General features: G+C 42.2%; 1 protein-coding gene across 2 annotated transcripts in view; it reads left to right on the top strand.

Moving 5' to 3' along the window:
• The window catches only part of LOC117510929 (tyrosine-protein kinase yes-like), a 141,140-nt gene that overhangs the window by 91,101 nt on the left and 29,317 nt on the right, over positions 1–20,722 (top strand). For both annotated transcript variants that reach the window (XM_034170855.1, XM_034170861.1), the window contains exon 3: positions 13,887–13,986. In XM_034170855.1, the coding sequence (XP_034026746.1) occupies positions 13,887–13,986 (100 nt within the window). The remainder of the gene's footprint in view (positions 1–13,886; positions 13,987–20,722) is intronic.

Below are 20,722 nucleotides of genomic sequence, written 5' to 3'. Positions count from 1 at the left end.
GTAGACAGTAATGGCAAAAACAAACTTCTTCTGTGAGCATGACAAATTTTGCGCCATCTGATTTGTTGCCTGAAAAGGATGTCACAGTGCCTATCTGAAAAGCTCAGCAATTTTAAAGTTAAAGCACTTAAGCAGAGCAATTGAAAAAAAGACACTGGTGCCCAAAAATAAATAATATATGGACACAGGGACTCATGCAGACACACTCCATTCATACAATTTGTTTTGGATAGCAGCCGTGGTGGCTGACAAGCTCACCTTGACCTTTTGGTACTTAAAGGAGACTTACAAAGGACACCTCATCTGAATGTTACGTCATTTTCTTAGGGCCCTGTCCCACTGGGGAGAGGATTAATTGCGCATGAATTGAGTATACAAAGTACGGGCATTCGTTGTCGTCTGCAACAAAAATGGCCAAAAATGACAAATGTCCCAGTATGAATTACGGATATACTAATAATATATAGCGAATATATGATGAACAATCACGGTTGTATAATGCATGTAGTGAGGAAACAGATCAGACACATTGCAATTATCAAATCAAATCAAATCAATTTTATTTATATAGCGCCAAATCACAACAAACAGTCACCCCAAGGCACTTTATATTGTAAGGCAAAAGCCATACAATAATTACAGAAAAACCTCAACAGTCAAAACGACCCCCTATGAGCAAGCACTTGGCGACAGTGGGAAGGAAAGCTCCCTTTTAACAGGAAGAAACCTCCAGCAGAACCAGGCTCAGGGAGGGGCAGTCTTCTGCTGGGACTGGTTGCGGCTGAGGGGAGAGAATCAGGAAAAAGACATGCTGTGGAAGAGAGCAGAGATCAATCACCAATGATTAAAAGCAGAGTGGTGCATACAGAGCAAAAAGAGGTGAATAAAAAGAAACACTGGGTGCATCATGGGAAACCCCCCAGCAGTCTAATTCTATAGCAGCATAACTAAGGGATGGTTCAGGCTCACCTGATCCAACCCTAACTATAAGCTTTTTCAAAAAGGAAAGTTTTAAGCTTAATCTTAAAGGTAGAGAGGGTGTCTGTCTCCCTAATCCGAATTGGGAGCTGGTTCCACAGGAGAGGAGCCTGAAAGCTATTGCTCTGCCTCCTATTCTACTCTTACAAACCCTAGGAACTACAAGTAAGCCTGCAGTCTGAGAGCGAAGCGCTCTATTGGGATGATATGGTACTATGAGGTCCCTAAGATAAGATGGGACCTAATTATTCAAAACCTTATAAGTAAGAAGAAGAATTTTAAATTCTATTCTGGAATTAACAGGGAGCCAGTGAAGAGAAGCCAATATGGGTGAAATATGCTCTCTCCTTCTAGTCCCTGTCAGTACTCTAGCTGTAGCATTTTTAATTAACTGAAGGCTTTTCAGGGAACTTTTAGGACAACCTGATAATAATGAATTACAATAGTCCAGCCTATGTCAGGGATTTGCCCGGGTCAGGGCGCTGAGCCCTTGTTTTTCCCCTTTTTGTGATTTTCTGTCTACTTCAGCTTGGATTTGTCAGTAATTATTTTCATCATGAGTTATTCTGTTATGTTTTTCTTATCACTTTGTTACTTTCCATTCTTTAGCCATTGTCCAGTTCTGTTCTAGTTTTGTTCAGCCAGTTTGTGTTTTCATTGTTTATCATTTAGCTTTGATCTGTTTTCTGTTATACTTATATCGGGTTTTGATTTCTGTTTATTAGTCTGTTCCTGTTTAATTCTGCTTTTGTATTGATTTCCTGATCAGTTCTAGTTGCTTTTGTACTCTTGCTCATGTTTGATTTTGGTACCTGTTATTGTATGATATTCTGACCATGATTTCCAATTTTGCTCTGTTCTGTTTTTGCCATTTGTTTCCACTTCGCACCTCCCATCATGTCTTCGTTCCTTGTCTCACGCCCAGTTACTTATTTTCACTCCACGTCCTGCACCTGCCCCATGTCTTTGTTTCCCACCTTGTTTATTTTTGCTTTGTGTTTTCATTCACTCCCACTCTTGTTCCAGCTCACGTGTCTTTGTCTGTTACTTCACTCCACTCTGTGCTTTGCTTCCTTCACTATCTTGTACTCTGCACAACCTTTGGCTCCCCCGGTCACGCCCCCTTCCAGAGACTTCCACGCACCTGCTTCACATCACCCTAATTTGTTTGCTCCTTATTTAAACCATCACAGTCTCACAGTTTACTGCCAGTTTGTTGTCTTGTACACATTCCAGCGCCTTTGTCAGTTCTGAGTTTTGCTTCGCCATGTATCGTACCTCTGCTCTGTTTTCCTTGACCATGCCTTTTGCCTTGTCCCAGACGTCTGTGTTTGCTCGTGCCTCTGATCCCTGCTCAACCATGACTGCATTTTTGCCTGATCCTGATTGTACCTCTGCTCCGCTGCTCGATCACATGTGTACCAAACCAGAGCCTGGAATAAAGACCATGTTTTCTCCTACACCTAAGCTTAGTCCGGGAGTTTGCATTGCGGGTCCAGCCACCATGGTAGACGGGCCCCCGCCCGCTCCGACAGTACAAACTGGCCAGAACATGGACCCCGCAAGCTCCACTACTGCCTTGGACTCTGTTGCTGCGCTCCCAGATATCAAGGTGATAAAGAGGATTTTTGCTGATCTCTCTTTTTTTTTTTTGTCTGCTTTCGTGACTGTTACGCTCCAGGAGAAAAGTTTGATTACCTTGACCAAGCTAGGGATCTTGTGAATGCAAATCCTTGGCTATTTGACTATTTCCCAGAGCTTCTAAGCCTGGATGATGTTTTTTGTGAACAGAAGCGTCCGGAATGGATGAAGCATCCGGAGGCCTACATACCGTCTGACGACGACGAGTCAGACTGGACTGATATTGACGAGGAAGAAGAATCAGAATCAGAGCAGTTAGCACTACAGAACATGGCTACATCTTTATTTAAATTACAAGACTTATTTTTTGAGTCTCAGGACTGCCACAGCCTGTGGAGCAAACGGCGCATTTTCTCGGCTCTTGAACGGGTCTTTTTAGCCGAGCCTGAGCTGTTAACCACATTCCCAGAGCTAATGGACATTAAATCGCAGTTTGAGCAGGGCTGGGTCCCTTCCTGTATCCAGGACCCCATGGATTTCCTGTTTGTGTCTGAACTTACCGCCACCTGCTGTGAAGAACCACGTGTCATCACGCTCTCCGACGCTGCTCTCGCTCCACCTTTGCGCGCAGCGGCACAGGAGCCAGCTGCTCACCTCCTGCCACCTGTTCCAGAAATGCAGCCACTGAAACCAGTCTTGCTCCAGAGCCCTCCGAAACCTGCTCCACGGAGGAACAGGGTGACCTTCGTTGTCACTCATCTGAATCCGGCAGAACCACTCACCTCGGACGCAGATACGCCAGCGCATCCGCACCGGGAAACTCCGGTGCCAAAGCCCCGGAACCAGCGAGTTCCTCAGCTGACATCACAAGCTCCACCTTCAGAGATTACGATGCCGACGATCACCGCAGCTCCCGTTTTGGCCGACCGCTTTCTGGCAGCCATGCCCACCCGTCCTTCGGGACCGTTTGCGCCCTCGATGATGCCAGTTGAGCCTGTGGGAATGAGCACGCCACCACCGGTAATCACTTCCGAGACACCCTCGACTTCCTCCTCTGGGGAGCTCTCCACCTCCATGGCTGCACCTGCCCGCTCCGCCTCAGCGAGCGTCGCCACAGCTACGCTGGTGGCGCTTCCCGGACCTGAGTCATTTACACCACCCGGCACTGCGCTCACAGCGGCATCAGCTGATCATGTCTCAGCGCACTCTACATCCACTACGTCGTCATTGAAACCATCCACAGCCTGCTCTGCCTCTCTGCCAGCTGCAGCTGACCCTGCTTCCGCGTGTGATGCGGCCGCGCCGCTGGTGACGTCATGCGAAACTGCTGCCTCTGTCAAACCGGCCGTGTGTTTACCGGTCTACTCCACTTCATCGCCGCCTGTGACCAACTCCAGCCTCGCTGCAGATCCACCCTCGGCAGCTGCTGAAAGAGCCAGGTCACAAGCAGCAACGGCACCTGCGGGTGCTATGCGCGCACCGCCGATCAGACCCACCGGTCCAGAACCACCTCGTCCGGCTCCACTGCCTACGTCCACCTGGAGAAAGACATTCGGGGACAGTTTTAAAGGAACGGTCAGTGACATTTCTTTTAGTTTCTGGTTAATGCTGATCTGTGTTCATGTCTTTGTGGTTGTGAAAAATCTGTTAAAAGAGCCACAATTTCTCTCAAAATGGTTCTCCGGCAAGTCATTTAAGAATCTGTTACAAACGCCAGTTGTGAACCTGAAATGGTTTTCTTTTGAGTCTGTGGGAAAGCTGTTCAACGCACCACGTCAGCTCCTGAAACTGTTTCCTTGGAAACCTGCCAGAAATATGTTTGAAGCGTTATGTCAGCCCCTGGGATGGTTTTCTGGTAAGCAGCTTCTAATGTCAGTGATTATGATCTGGTTAATGATAAGCTGCAGCATCATTTTGTTCTTCAGGTCCTCCCTGGTAAAGGGTTGTAATTCTGTGGGATTTAACTCCACCCAATCTGAATCCATCCTTTGGTCCCTAGATTGTTTTTCCCGTTTGACTCATGTTACGCATTTATCTGGACAATTCATTTACGTTTTGTGTTTTGTGAGGGGAAGGATTTTCAAAATTAGGCCATTCTCAGGAGGGATTTCTTCTTTGTGGTTGAGTTGCAATTGGGGCCTGAACCTTTTTGGTTCGTGGATTTTGCAGTGTGCCGCATATATGTTCTCTTTTCATTCTCTCTTCAACACCTCATGTGAAGTATTAAAGCATCATCAGTGCAGATTTGAATTCTGGTTTCCTCACTCGTTAAAACTTGTTGAGGTCTGGATTCGGGATTTGTCTGCTCTTGGTGGTTCTGGACTTATTTGGATACAGGACTTTTATCTTTGGATGAAACGCTTTACTGCCTTGCTTACACTCTCCTTGGATGTTCTTCTTTATGCTCTTGCCAAACTTGCTGTGCCACTATCAGGTATGTTGCGCCACTGGTTCCCTTGTTCGTTTGTTCAAAGAGATATCTGGCGTTTGTTTTTGGATGCTGATTGGATCTGGTTTTATGTGATTTTCAGGGTTCTGTTTTGTTTTCCTCATTTTGTGTGCTCCCACAGTAAGCATTTTGCTCCCTCCCGGTGGGGTTCCTGGTGGTTCCCTTTTAAGCCCATTCCTCGTGGTTCCTCTGGGGTCGATGTCCACAAGAGTCGGTTCCCTGGTTCTATCATGGTCTGTGATACGCTTCATGGACGCTCTCCAGACCTGGCTTTACGCCGGTCACCTAATCTACCAATGCACCACGTCACACCGTGTGGGCAGCCTCCCACGACTGCCTTTCGCCTGGTTTACGGCCCTTTGGTTTCCTGGCCCATTTTCAGTCATATTGTTGGTCATCCGTGGGGTCTCCTGCCATATAGGCCTCCTGTGTGCTGCCCTGGTCTCGGTTTTCCCGCCTCCTTGGGCTTTAAACCCACCGCCCTCCCAGTGTCGGTTTGTCTTGTTGCGTCCGTCGAGTGACGGACGCTTTGGGGGGAGGTACTGTCAGGGATTTGGCCGGGTCAGGGAGCTGAGCCCTTGTTTTTCCCCTTTTTGTGATTTTCCGTCTACTTCAGCTTGGATTTGTCAGTAATTATTTTCATCATGAGTTATTCTGTTCTGTTTTTCTTATCACTTTGTTAGTTTCCATACTTTAGCCATTGTCCAGTTCTGTTCTAGTTTTGTTCAGCCGGTTTGTGTTTTCCTTGTTTATCATTTAGCTTTCATCTGTTTTCTGTTATACTTATATCGGGTTTTGATTTCTGTTTATTAGTCTGTTCCTGTTTAATTCTGCTTTTGTATTGATTTCCTGATCAGTTCTAGTTGCTTTTGTACTCTTGCTCATGTTTGATTTTGGTGCCTGTTATTGTATGATATTCTGACCATGATTTCCAATTTTGCTCTGTTCTGTTTTTGCCATTTGTTTCCACTTCGCACCTCCCATCATGTCTTCGTTCCTTGTCTCACGCCCAGTTACTTATTTTCACTCCACGTCCTGCACCTGCCCCATGTCTTTGTTTCCCACCTTGTTTATTTTTGCTTTGTGTTTTCATTCGCTCCCACTCTTGTTCCAGCTCACGTGTCTTTGTCTGTTACTTCACTCCACTCTGTGCTTTCCTTCCTTCACTATCTTGTACTCTGCACAACCTTTGGCTCCCCCGGTCACGCCCCCTTCCAGAGACTTCCACGCACCTGCTTCACATCACCCTAATTTGTTTGCTCCTTATTTAAACCATCACAGTCTCACAGTTCACTGCCAGTTTGTTGTCTCATACACATTCCAGCGCCTTTGTCAGTTCTGAGTTTTGCTTCGCCGTGTATCGTACCTCTGCTCTGTTTTCCTTGACCATGCCTTTTGCCTTGTCCCGGACATCTGTGTTTGCTCGTGCCTCTGATCCCTGCTCAACCATGACTGCGTTTTTGCCTGATCCTGATTGTACCTCTGCTCCGCTGCTCGATCACATGTGTACCGAACCAGAGCCTGGAATAATGACCATGTTTTCTCCTACACCTAAGCTTAGTCCAGGAGTTTGCATTGCGGGTCCAGCCACCATGGTAGACGGGCCCCCGCCCGCTCCGACAGCCTAGAAGAAATAAATGCATGAATTAGCTTTATTAGCTTTTCAGCATCACTCTGAGACAAGACCTTTCTAATTTTAGAGATATTGCGCAAATGCAAAAAAGCAGTCCTACATATTTGCTTAATATGCGCATTGAAGGACATATCCTGATCAAAAATGACTCCAAGATTTCTCACAGTATTACTGGAGGTCAGGGTAATGCCATCCAGAGTAAGGATCTGGTTAGACACCATGTTTCTAAGATTTGTGGGGCCAAGTACAATAACTTCAGTTTTATCTGAATTTAAAAGCAGGAAATTAGAGGTCATCCATGTCTTTATGTCTGAAAGACATTCCTGCAGTTTAACTAATTTGTGTGTGTCTTCTGGCTTCATGGATAGATAAAGCTGGGTATCATCTGCGTAACAATGAAAATTTAAGCAATACCGTCTAATAATACTGCCTAAGGGAAGCATGTATAAAGTGAATAAAATCGGTCCTAGCACAGAACCTTGTGGAACGCCATAATTAACCTTAGTCCGTGAAGAAGACTCTCCATTTACATGAACAAATTGTAATCTATTAGATAAATATGATTGAAACCACTGCAGTGCAGTGCCTTTAATACCTATGGCATGCTCTAATCTCTGTAATAAAATTTTATGGTCAACAGTATCAAAAGCTGCACTGAGGTCTAACAGGACAAGCATAGAGATGAGTCCACTGTCTGAGGCCATAAGAAGATCATTTGTAACCTTCACTAATGCTGTTTCTGTATTATGATGAATTCTGAAACCTGACTGAAACTCTTCAAATAGACCATTCCTCTGCAGATGATCAGTTAGCTGTTTTACAACTACCTGTAGCCTGGCTACAGTGCTGAAAAGAAACCTGGGCTTGTTCTTATTTTCTTCAATTAGTGATGAGTAGTAAGATGTCCTAGCTTTACGGAGGGCTTTTTTATAGAGCAAGACTCTTTTTCCAGGCTAAATGAAGATCTTCTAAATTAGTGAGAAGCCATTTCTTCTCCAGCTTACGGGTTACGGATTACAATTATCACAGCAGTATTACGGGTGTATTATGATGCATTGCGCACGTGTTGAGCGTGCACGACATCCGCATTCTGGTCATAAATGAAGCACACTCTGGCCATCGGCATCACTATTCCCACCAACAACAAAGCCTCTGGAGCAATAGCTGGACTTGGACAAGTTGATTGGAGTAAAGAAGCAGTGAACAGGGCGAGTGGTGATGTCAGCGGATCGCATCAGAGCGCAGCTCGTCTGAACGATTATAACAAGAAGTTAAATCTGTTATAAACAGGAATAAATACTGTAACAGCTGCAGGTAAAAAACACACAACTGTTTTATCAAGCCTTGACAATGCAAACAAGTCAAATAATTGCCTTTTTAGACGGCTCAAAATGCTTTCTGCAGCTGTGCCATTCGTGCGTACATGCGCGCGCGAATGGCCCAGCTGCAGCTTCCTCTGTGATGCAGGAGGTGATTAGAGCAATTTTCAACAGGCAATTTGCAGAATAAAATGAGTAATCCACCACAAAATTATTATTTTATATAGGCAGCATCCAGCGCAGAGCGCGTGGCAGCCGGTAGAACAAAGAACGGCGTCCAGCTGTGAACACAGCACGTCTGATTTGCATCCGCCGCAAATCAGATGCAAAGCAGACGTAATAAAAATGCTTTATTTATGGCCAGTCTGTATGCAGTCGCTACAACTTATTTTAGTTCATGATGTGGACATGATGGGCATGCAAAATATCCATTTTACACACTGTCCCAGTCTGCTGCCAAGCCGCAAAGCCCTGTCCAGTTGCGGATATCAGCAGATGATGGCGAATATACAGTGCATAGATTGAGTATGTTTGTGTATGTATTGAGTATCTATGGAGTATGTAAGGCGGATGTCATCCGCAACCAAAATTTTGTGCAGCTCAAAAATCCTGGTAACGGAAAAACGTGCCTCTGCGGATAATTGCAGACGTGTGCAGGTGTCGGCCGACTCATACAAGCATGTTTCACGCATATTGCGGCTGTTAAGCGAATTTGAGCCAATTTTGTGCACAATCCATACGCAAATCCTCCTAAACGCCAGTGGGACAGGGTCCTTAGAACATTACATATCAACTAACAAGCATATCAACTAACCATGTGCATTTCAGACCCCTGCAGTCTGCAACAACAGTTAAATATGATGGACATAGATTTCCAAATGCACAATGCTGATCTTAAGTTAGCATTGCTCTAATGTCAGGAGATCACGACTAATGCTTCAGTAATGATTATTTTATCAAGTGTTGGAATTAACATTGGTTCCCTGTGAACCAAGATGACTGCAAATGAATCCAAGCAGATTAAAGCCATCCTCAGACCAAAGAGATGAGGTTGAACCCTTCTGTTTATGGCGGATTTAGGTTGTAATCCTCCTCCATGTTGGATTATCTGCTCTCAGAGGGGGAAAGAAGGTGGCGCTGGCATGACACTTGCTTTCTGCAGGAGGTAATTGGATTACTGTTGACAGCATTGTTGTCAGTGGTGGGTATATGTGTCATCTGTCTGTGGGAGCGCGTGCCCAATATGGAGGAGGCAGAAGATATATTATAATGCATGGTGTGAGCATGTGTAATGGTTCTTTGCTAATTAAGTATTAAAAGAATAGAGACAGAGTGGCTCCAAACATTTTTATTTACTAAAGATAAACACTGTTATCAAGGTAATGTTGGTGAGTAACATTAAAATTAGCAAACGACTTTTAAATAAAAAAAAATAGCATCTAGGCTCCAGCCCCCTCCCCCCCCATGACCCTTAATTGGAGTAAGCAGGTACAGAAAATGGATGGATGGAAAATAGCAACTTGGAAAACAAGCACATAGTCCTCACACAGTGCACACAGGGCAAATATTGACAAGCATACTATGGACATGTGAATCTTTTCTGCAGAAGGCTTTTGGAAAGTACTGTTCAGTGATTGTCACCTTTGGCCTTTTGACCCCCAAGTCAGTAGCCTTCTTGGAGTCACCTCGCCAAATATACATACCAAGTTTGGTGGCAATCAGGCAATTAGAAAAGGCGTTAATGTGCTAACGTCTGTGCCAGTGAGTCAAAACGTCACACATTCTTGAGAAATATTGGTTTCTCAGTTTGCATAAAACGGAGAACCACAACCTACTTTTTCTGGGTCAAGCTCAAAATATTTCAATCACCTCTCGTATAACGTTTGGTGACAATCGGCCCAGTACAACTGAAGTAATCTCACGCCTGGCTGAATGACTCTCCACACATAGTGCACTAATAGAATGTTTGAGTGCAATAGTGAGAATATGTCCATGAGCTAAAAGATGGAACAAAGACGAAGCTGAGCAGAAAAGAACATTTCATTCAACAAGTCATTCATTGAATGAAAGTATTCTTTCATTACTCAAATGGAAAGCAGTCATGGTTTATTTTATATGACTCCTAAATATATTCACATCATTTAAATTTTACTCAAAAATGTGTTTCTTGTAGGAACAGGAAGCTGAGAGCAGGGGGCAGATTAGGCTCTGTGTCTGCCCAGAAATGCACTTGACAGGCAAGCCACTGACAAACTGCTGAGTAGGACACATCTGCTTTCCTTAATCCAGCAAAAAAAAATAAAAAAATTTACAACAGAGACTTGACCACCAATTCATCTGACAGTGCTTCTGCGGCCACTAAAGATGTCCCACCGAACACTTGCGGCTTACGGTGTGCTACATTTAGCTTCCTTGTATCATGGGAGCATTTTTTACAAACAGGTAGTGGAGTTGTTCCATAGAGCAAAACGTATTGGACTTCAGTCATACAATGAAACCAATACTAAATGTAACGTGACATTCAATTCGTGACATTCCTCTTCCTGGATTGCACTCTGGACCCCATAGAGGTGGTGGGTGAGACGAGGATGTTAGCTAAGCTGACATCAATCATGGACAACCCCTCCCACCCCCTACATCAGACTGTGGTAGCCTTAAGTCGCTCCTTCAGTAATAGATTGCTGCACCCTCGGTGCAAAATAGAGCACGTCTACAGGTCATTTATTCCAACTGCAGTTAGACTATATAATACCTCAAAATGTTTTTAGCACTGTAACCACATACTGTTTTTTGCACTATAAATCATGTCTACCCCCACTCTTTTTGGGCTTTATCACATGCATATCTGTGCAACTTGTCTGCAATAATTTTACTTTATCTATACATACTTATACTCACTTATACTCTATTTTTACATAATCTGTTTCACACCGCCATGTTTGCATTTACCAGCAAACATGGCATTATCCTTTATACACTTTAAATACTTTAGTCACCTTTCTTTAATGTAAATATTTTTTCTTCTTTTTTCTTTACTACTGTATGTGTGATTTTCCCTGGTTGTGGGATCAATAAAGTTTATCCTATCTTATCTTGTGCATTCCATCAATCAAATAATAAGGATCTATTTACGAGGGCTGTCAATAAAGTATAGGTCCTTTTTATTTTTTTCAAAAACTATATGGATTTCATTCATATGTTTTTACGTCAGACATGCTTGAACCCTCGTGCGCATGCATGAGGTGCGCAGCCACCGCGACGCTCCGCCACAGGAAAAACACCTCCGTTGGAAGCCTTAAGGACAAGTTGGAACATATCCAGCTGTTAAACAATTTCTCATATACTCACTCCACTGAAAGCCATCAAAAGCTGCCTTTACAAATGGTTATCAACACAGAGGTGTTTTTCCTGTGCCGCCGCACCGCGCCGGCTGCGTCCCGACGCGCGGACCCGTCTGCACGTCTTTCATCAAAAAAATCTCCTTTAACAGTGGAATATCCGGATAAAATACTGAAACCGACTTCTTCTGAAACTTCTCTCTTCTCTCACGACGTCCTGGATCAATAGAGCCTGAAATGTGGAGGTTTTCAGCTTGAAACAGGCTGACGACGGCGCCTGGGAGTGCTGCACGACGTCTCACTCCGTGGGAAGTCCTTAAAGCGACAGTATCACCTCAAAATCTCTCATCAGCCGTTAAAATTTTCACTGAAAACCAGCATAATTTTTCGAACCGTGTCCACTTCGATGTGTCTCACAGGTTTAGAAAAAAAATTTGATCAAACAAAGCGCCAGTCTCTCAGCAACTTCTCAGACAAAGGAATTCTGACGAGGGGCTGGACGACTCCTCCCACAAGGAGTGCTCACAGGCGAATGACGTCACCGACAGACGTGGAAAAACTCACGCATGCGCACGAGGGTTCAAGCATGTCTGACGTAAAAACATATGAATGAAATCCATATAGTTTTTGAAAAAAATAATAAGGACCTATACTTTATTGACAGCCCTCGTAGGTGTTATATAATGATGTCTAGCACTGTGGAAAAAAGAAAGACAGGGAAAAAAAACCCTGCAAAGATCCCCGAGCATTCATTAGTACAACTCAATGCAGCACAAGTCATCATGTCAGTAAAGATAAATCCAAAACACAAATTCAAAATATTTATTCATTATTTTCACTATTCAATCCAGAGCCAAATTTGTTAGACAACAAAAGATTCACGAACAATAGTTTAGCTGAGATGGGTATCAGCTGATCAGTGTGTGGTAACAAGGCAGCCAGATAGAGATGAATTGAAGAATTACACAGGGGTCAAAATTAAAAAATGTTCCAATCATATTGAAAGCTATACCACATTATTTGCTGCATTATCTGCTCTATTCCACAGCATGTCTTTTTCCTGATTCTCTCCCCTCAGCCCCAACCAGTCCCATCAGAAGACTGCCCCTCCCTGAGCCTGGTTCTGCTGGAGGTTTCTTCCTGTTAAAAGGGAGTTTTTCCTTCCCACTGTCGCCAAGTGCTTGCTCACAGGGGGTCGTTTTGACCGTTGGGTTTTTCTGTAATTATTGTATGGCTTTTGCCTTACAATATAAAGCGCCTTGGGGCAACTGTTTGTTGTGGTTTGGCGCTATATAAATAAAATTGATTTGATTTGATTTGATTTATTTGTATGAACATAAATATTCCAAAAAGGTATAGTTTGGGCTACGACTGAATGTTATGGAGTTATCGGGTAAAAACAGCAAGAATGGTAACAGAGGTCAGCTTTAGTTTGTACATGGGTCAGAAGTTAAAGGTGCTCCATATATTGTAAACATGATGCAAATTATTGGTCGAGTTAATAGGGGTTTAAAAAGGAATAGTATGCACCGTGTGTCATGCTAAGTTATCATGTTACAGGGTAGCATATGTCACTTGCTATAGAATCCAATGGACATCAACATTGTTTGACCTTTACCTTGCAGACCAAGTATTTAACACAGTCAAAACAATTAAATTTATTAATCCTATTGGTTTAACCAATAATTTGCACTACTTTTTTTTACCAGAATTGGAGCAGCTTTAACTTCTGATCCCTGTACAAACTGAAATTGACCTTCATCACCATTTTCTGTGTATGCTCTCAGTTGTCCAGGTGGTTTCCATAGTAGAGAAGCTTGAATCTTTGACTGGACTGGGTTGCTTAACGCGAGGACATTTCGCTTCAAATCGCAGAAGCTTCCTCATATATATTAATATTTTAGCTGAGGAAGCTTCTGTGATTTGAAGTGAAACATCCTCTCGTTAAGTAACCCAGTCCAGTCGAAGATTCAAGCTTCTCTACTTCATCACCATTCTTAAAGTTTTTACCCCATAACTCCATAACATTCAATCATAGATAGTCCAAACTATACCTTTCTGGATCAGACACCTTTGTGATCAGACACATAATTTGGTATAGCTATCAGTATGATTGGAACGTTTTTAAATTTTGACCTTTGTGCAATTCTTCAATTGACCCCTACCTGGCCACCTATTGAAAATTCAAGTGGATACTCAGTGTTTTTCAAAAGACTAATGTCTAAGGATTATGTGTGCCAATTTGGTGCTTGTTTCCAAAAAGGAACAATTGTTACAGTTATCTGCGCCACGATTTCAGCAGAGATCAGACATCAGTCAGATCTACGATCACATGTGCAAGTGACACAACTCAGTTACACGTAAAAACGTTCTTGCTGTTCAGAAACAATCACATCTGTGTTATATGCAGGGAAAAAAAATAGATTACTCAACAGTTAACGTGACTGCAGACCATAAACTGAGAGATGACATCATTTGGAAGTTGTATTTTTCCTTTGATCCATATCTCATTGTCATCTGTGTTGATAGTCCTTACAGTTTGTGTATGCACCATTAATGTGTCTGCATTCTTTTTTTTCTGTTTTTAGGTGGAGTGACATTCTTTGTGGCCTTATATGACTATGAAGCCAGAACATCAGATGATCTTTCATTCAAAAAAGGAGACCGCTTTCAGATAATCAACAATACGTAAGTGTTCTTGGCTACTTTACGAAACATCTGTTGTTTCTAGATTATATGAAACTTTGTTTGCTTTAGTGATTGTGCAAATTCTACCCAGTTACAGCTCAGATCATGGATTTGAACCAGAATTTTTTGTTCTCAACTGGTTTGTTCCGAACAGAAGGAGTGTTTTAATGTTTTCTGGGGTTTTGGGTTCCACCCCAAAATTGGGGTTCCTGAACCGGTTAAAACAAAAAAAATATTGTTCCAAAACTGGTTAATAACGTTCTGTATCAGCTGTGGGACACTGGAAACACTGTGCATGCCAAACCTATATGTGGCGCTGTAATGATCCCACAAAAAATTGAGAAGACAATAATACAGCGTGCAGTAGCAGACAGCATTTTACTCAGTGTTCCACACTGAGTAAAATGAAGCCTTTTAAGAGCAAGAGAGTCCGTGCTGATCATCTGAAATAGATATATTGTGTATTTAAAGCGAAGCAGCGTGTGTGTGTATTTTTAAAAGACATTGCACTGTGTTAGTCTCAGCTTTGCAGACCGAAATAATAGGCCGAGAGCTAACCAGCAACTAAAGCTAAAGCTGTAGTCTTCATATGATCATTCATACAGTTCGACTGTTTCAAATTTTAAAACCATTCACACACTGAGTAAATATAAAGTCTTAATTTGGCCTGTTACATTGTTTCAGTAGGATTCATCATCATAGCCTGACGATAAGATGTTCATGTTTTGGAAGACGACGTTTGGGAAATCCTTTAATTCTTTATCGTGGAAATTATTGAAGAAACACAGCATTTTTAAAGTCCCTCATTGCAGTGCTCCATTCAGGCATCTCACTTCAAAAATAAATTCCATACGAATAAAAAAGCATAATAATGCCAATAAACTCTGTTTTGAAAGAAGTCTCTCCATGTTCATCTCCTAGTGCATTTCTCAGCATGAAACACTTTGCTTTGTCCTGCCAACAAGCACAATAAGTGAACAACAGGAAGTGAACTTTACAGGGCTATTGTAAATGTGTCAAGCGAAATTTTTGACCTGCGATAAAAGTGATCATAGGGCGTCAATAACAGGTGTCAAGCAAATTAAAAAAATAACGTTATTAACCAATTACCATTATTTTAAGATAATGATTGTGTTCCAGAACATAAAAAATAAAGTTTTTGATTTCATTTTCATTCCTAGCAAAATACCAAACGTTTCTGGTTTTCGTTTTTGTTCCATGAACCAGTTCAAAGCCTTGCGTCAGATACACCTGATGTATTTGAATCCACCCTCATGAATGAATCCTATTACTACTCACCCTGATGCACGCTAGCAGCATCTTTTATTAAACTGCCACTCTGGAAAAATGCCACCTGAGGTTATAGAGCTGCATTTTAAAGTAGATTAGGTTTGTTGAATCTCTCTGTCATTCTTCACTCCTCTCCACTTCAGAAATGTTTGCTTCAAATCTGCAGAACGCAGAATAAAAGAGATGAACAGAATGATGGAACAAAAGGACTCGATGTTTGCTGCCTTGCAGCCATTTCCATTTTAACCCTGGTGAAGATGATCATGAACCACTATTTTTTCCTTAATTTGCAGCAGTCTTAACATACAGTAGTGTTAAGAATAATAGTAGTGCTATGTGACTAAAAAGATTAATCCAGGTTTTGAGTATATTTCTTATTGTTACATGGGAAACAAGGTACCAGTAGATTCAGTAGATTCTCACAAATCCAACAAGACCAAGCATTCATGATATGCACACTCTTAAGGCTATGAAATTGGGCTATTAGTAAAAAAAAAGTAGGCAAGGGGGTGTTCACAATAATAGTAGCATCTGCTGTTGACACTACAAACTCAAACTATTATGTTCAAACTGCTTTTTTAGCAATCCTGTGAATCACTAAACTAGTATTTAGTTGTATAACCACAGTTTTTCATGATTTCTTCACATCTGCAAGGCATTAATTTTGTTGGTGTAGAACCAAGATTTTGCATGTTTACTAGTGTGCTTGGGGTCATTGTCTTGTTGAAACACCCATTTCAAGGGCATGTCCTCTTCAGCATAAGGCAACATGACCTCTTCAAGTATTTTGACATATCCAAACTGATCCATGATACCTCGTATGTGATATATAGGCCCAACACCATAGTAGGAGAAACATGCCCATATCATGATGCTTGCACCACCATGCTTCACTGTCTACACTGTGAACTGTGGCTTGAATACAGAGTTTGGGGGTCGTCTCACAAACTGTCTGCGGCCCTTGGACCCAAAAAGAACAATTTTACTCTCATCAGTCCACAAAATATTCCTCCATTTCTCTTTAGGCCAGTTGATGTGTTCTTTGACAAATTGTAACCTCTTCTGCACATGTCTTTTATTTAACAGAGGGACTTTGCGGGGTATTCTTGCAAATAAATTAGCTTCACACAGGCGTCTTCTAACTGTCACAGCACTTACAGGTAACTCCAGACTGTCTTTGATCATCCTGGAGCTGATCAATGGGTGAGCCTTTGCCATTCTGGTTATTCTTCTATCCATTTTTATGGTTGTTGACCATTTTCTTCCACGCGTCTCTGGTTTTTTGTCCATTTTAAAGCATTGGAGATCATTGTAGATGAACAGCCTATAATTTTTTGCACCTGCGTATAGGTTTTCCCCTCTCCAATCAACTTTTTAATCAAACTATGCTGTTCTTCTGAACAATATCTTGAATGACCCATTTTGCTCAGGCTTTCAAAGAGAAAAGCATGTTCAACAGGTGCTGCCTTCATCCTTAAATAGGGGACACCTGATTCACACCTGTTTGTTCGACAAAATTGACGAACACACTGACTGAATGCCACACTACTATTATTGTGAACACCCCCTTTTCTACTTTTTTTACTAATATCCCAATTTCATAGCCTTAAGCTTCATAGCCTTGCTTGCCTCTACTGGTGGTTGGCTCTCACTGCGGTATTGTATCACTTCCTGTTCCGGAGCACAGCGGTGTTTTGCTGTATCTGTTAGCCGTTTAATCTGCGCAGTTAGATTGATCTAGTTAACTAGATAACGATTTGTTTCACAGTGTAATCTTCACGTGCCTTAACTAAAGCACTCCCTCTGCTGAATCACCTCTAAATTATTTACACATTATTCACTTTGTGTGTTTTTAGGAATCCACTAGCTTAGCGCAGCTACTAGCTCTTAGCCGGTTTAGCATGGCGGCTTCTCCTGTCTCTCCCGCAGTATTCCTCTCTGGGTGTGAAATGTTTAGTTATTCCTCGGCCTCCTTTAGCAGTAATGGTACTTGTAATAAGTGTAGCTTATTCGTAGCTTTGGAGGCCAGGCTGAGCGAATTGGAGACTCGGCTCCGCGCCCTGGAAAATTCTACAGCTAGCCAGGCCCCTGTAGTCAGTGCGGACCAAGGTAGCTTAGCCGCCGTTAGTTTCCCTCTGGCAGATCCCGAGCAGCCGGGAAAGCAGGCCGACTGGGTGACTGTGAGGAGGAAGCGTAGTTCTAAACAGAAGCCCCGTGTACACCGCCAACCCGTTCACATTTCTAACCGATTTTCCCCACTCGACGACACACCCGCCGAGGATCAAACTCTGGTTATTGGCGACTGTTTTGAGAAATGTGAAGTTAGCGACACCAGCAACCATAGTCAGTTGTCTTCCGGGGGCCAGAGCAGGCGACATTGAAGGAAATTTGAAACTGCTGGCTAAGGCTAAGCGTAAATTTGGTAAGATTGTAATTCACGTCGGCAGTAATGACACCCGGTTACGCCAATCGGAGGTCACTAAAATTAACATTGAATCGGTGTGTAACTTTGCAAAAACAATGTCGGACTCTGTAGTTTTCTCTGGGCCCCTCCCCAATCGCACCGGGAGTGACATGTTTAGCCGCATGTTTTCCTTGAATTGCTGGCTGTCTGAGTGGTGTCCAAAAAATGAGGTGGGCTTCATAGATAATTGGCAAAGCTTCTGGGGAAAACCTGGTCTTGCTAGGAGAGACGGCATCCATCCCACTTTGGATGGAGCAGCTCTCATTTCTAGAAATCTGGCCAATTTTCTTAAATCCTCCAAACCGTGACTATCCAGGATTGGGACCAGGAAGCAGAGTTGTAGTCTTACACACCTCTCTGCAGCTTCTCTCCCCCTGCCATCCCCTCATTACCCCATCCCCGTAGAGATGGTGCCTGCTCCCAGACCACCAATAACCAGTAAAAATCTATTTAAGCATAAAAATTCAAAAAGAAAAAATAATATAGCACCTTCAACTGCACCACAGACTAAAACAGTTAAATGTGGTCTATTAAACATTAGGTCTCTCTCTTCTAAGTCCCTGTTAGTAAATGATATAATAATTGATCAACATATTGATTTATTCTGCCTTACAGAAACCTGGTTACAGCAGGATGAATATGTTAGTTTAAATGAGTCAACTCCCCCGAGTCACACTAACTGCCAGAATGCTCGTAGCACGGGCCGAGGCGGAGGATTAGCAGCAATCTTCCATTCCAGCTTATTAATTAATCAAAAACCCAGACAGAGCTTTAATTCATTTGAAAGCTTGACTCTTAGTCTTGTCCATCCAAATTGGAAGTCCCAAAAACCAGTTTTATTTGTTATTATCTATCGTCCACCTGGTCGTTACTGTGAGTTTCTCTGTGAATTTTCAGACCTTTTGTCTGACTTAGTGCTTAGCTCAGATAAGATAATTATAGTGGGCGATTTTAACATCCACACAGATGCTGAGAATGACAGCCTCAACACTGCATTTAATCTATTATTAGACTCAATTGGCTTTGCTCAAATGTAAATGAGTCCACCCACCACTTTAATCATATCTTAGATCTTGTTCTGACTTATGGTATGGAAATTGAAGACTTAACAGTATTCCCTGAAAACTCCCTTCTGTCTGATCATTTCTTAATAACACATTTACTCTGATGGACTACCCAGCAGTGGGGAATAAGTTTCATTACGCTAGAAGTCTTTCAGAAAGCGCTGTAACTAGGTTTAAGGATATGATTCCTTCTTTATGTTCTCTAATGCCATATACCAACACAGTGCAGAGTAGCTACCTAAACTCTGTAAGTGAGATAGAGTATCTCGTCAATAGTTTTACATCCTCATTGAAGACAACTTTGGATGCTGTAGCTCCTCTGAAAAAGAGAGCTTTAAATCAGAAGTGCCTGACTCCGTGGTATAACTCACAAACTCGCAGCTTAAAGCAGATAACCCATACGTTGGAGAGGAAATGGCGTCTCACTAATTTAGAAGATCTTCACTTAGCCTGGAAAAAGAGTCTGTTGCTCTATAAAAAAAGCCCTCCGTAAAGCTAGGACATCTTACTACTCATCACTAATTTAAGAAAATAAGAACAACCCCAGGTTTCTTTTCAGCACTGTAGCCAGGCTGAGAAAGAGCCAGAGCTCTATTGAGCCGAGTATTCCTTTAACTTTAACTAGTAATGACTTCATGACTTTCTTTGCTAATAAAATTTTAACTATTAGAGAAAAAATTACTCATAACCATCCCAAAGACGTATCGTTATCTTTGGCTGCTTTCAGTGATGCCGGTATTTGGTTAGCCTCTTTCTCTCAGATTGTTCTGTCTGAGTTATTTTCATTAGTTACTTCATCCAAACCATCAACATGTCTATTAGACCCCATTCCTACCAGGCTGCTCAAGGAAGCCCTACCATTATTTAATGCTTCGATCTTAAATATGATCAATCTATCTTTATTAGTTGGCTATGTACCACAGGCTTTTAAGGTGGCAGTAATTAAACCATTACTTAAAAAGCCATCACTTGACCCAGCTATCTTAGCTAATTATAGGCCAATCTCCAACCTTCCTTTTCTCTCCAAAATTCTTGAAAGGGTAGTTGTAAAACAGCTAACTGATCATCTGCAGAGGAATGGTCTATTTGAAGAGTTTCAGTCAGGTTTTAGAATTCATCATAGTACAGAAACAGCATTAGTGAAGGTTACAAATGATCTTCTTATGGCCTCAGACAGTGGACTCATCTCTGTGCTTGTTCTGTTAGACCTCAGTGCTGCTTTTGATACTGTTGACCATAAAATTTTATTACAGAGATTAGAGCATGCCATAGGTATTAAAGGCACTGCGCTGCGGTGGTTTGAATCATATTTATCTAATAGATTACAATTTGTTCATGTAAATGGGGAATCTTCTTCACAGACTAAGGTTAATTATGGAGTTCCACAAGGTTCTGTGCTAGGACCAATTTTATTCACTTTATACATGCTTCCCTTAGGCAGTATTATTAGACGGCATTGCTTAAATTGTCATTGTTACGCAGATGATACCCAGCTTTATCTATCCATGAAGCCAGAGGACACACACCAATTAGCTAAACTGCAGGATTGTCTTACAGACATAAAGACATGGATGACCTCTAATTTCCTGCTTTTAAACTCAGATAAAACTGAAGTTATTGTACTTGGCCCCACAAATCTTAGAAACATGGTGTCTAACCAGATCCTTACTCTGGATGGCATTACCCTGACCTCTAGTAATACTGTGAGAAATCTTGGAGTCATTTTTGATCAGGATATGTCATTCAAAGCGCATATTAAACAAATATGTAGGACTGCTTTTTTGCATTTACGCAATATCTCTAAAATTAGAAAGGTCTTGTCTCAGAGTGATGCTGAAAAACTAATTCATGCATTTATTTCTTCTAGGCTGGACTATTGTAATTCATTATTATCAGGTTGTCCTAAAAGTTCCCTAAA

The sequence above is a fragment of the Thalassophryne amazonica genome, chromosome 1 (assembly GCF_902500255.1).
Source record: "Thalassophryne amazonica chromosome 1, fThaAma1.1, whole genome shotgun sequence".
Taxonomy (NCBI): domain Eukaryota; kingdom Metazoa; phylum Chordata; class Actinopteri; order Batrachoidiformes; family Batrachoididae; genus Thalassophryne; species Thalassophryne amazonica.
This window is presented reverse-complemented; position numbering and strand designations above follow the sequence as displayed.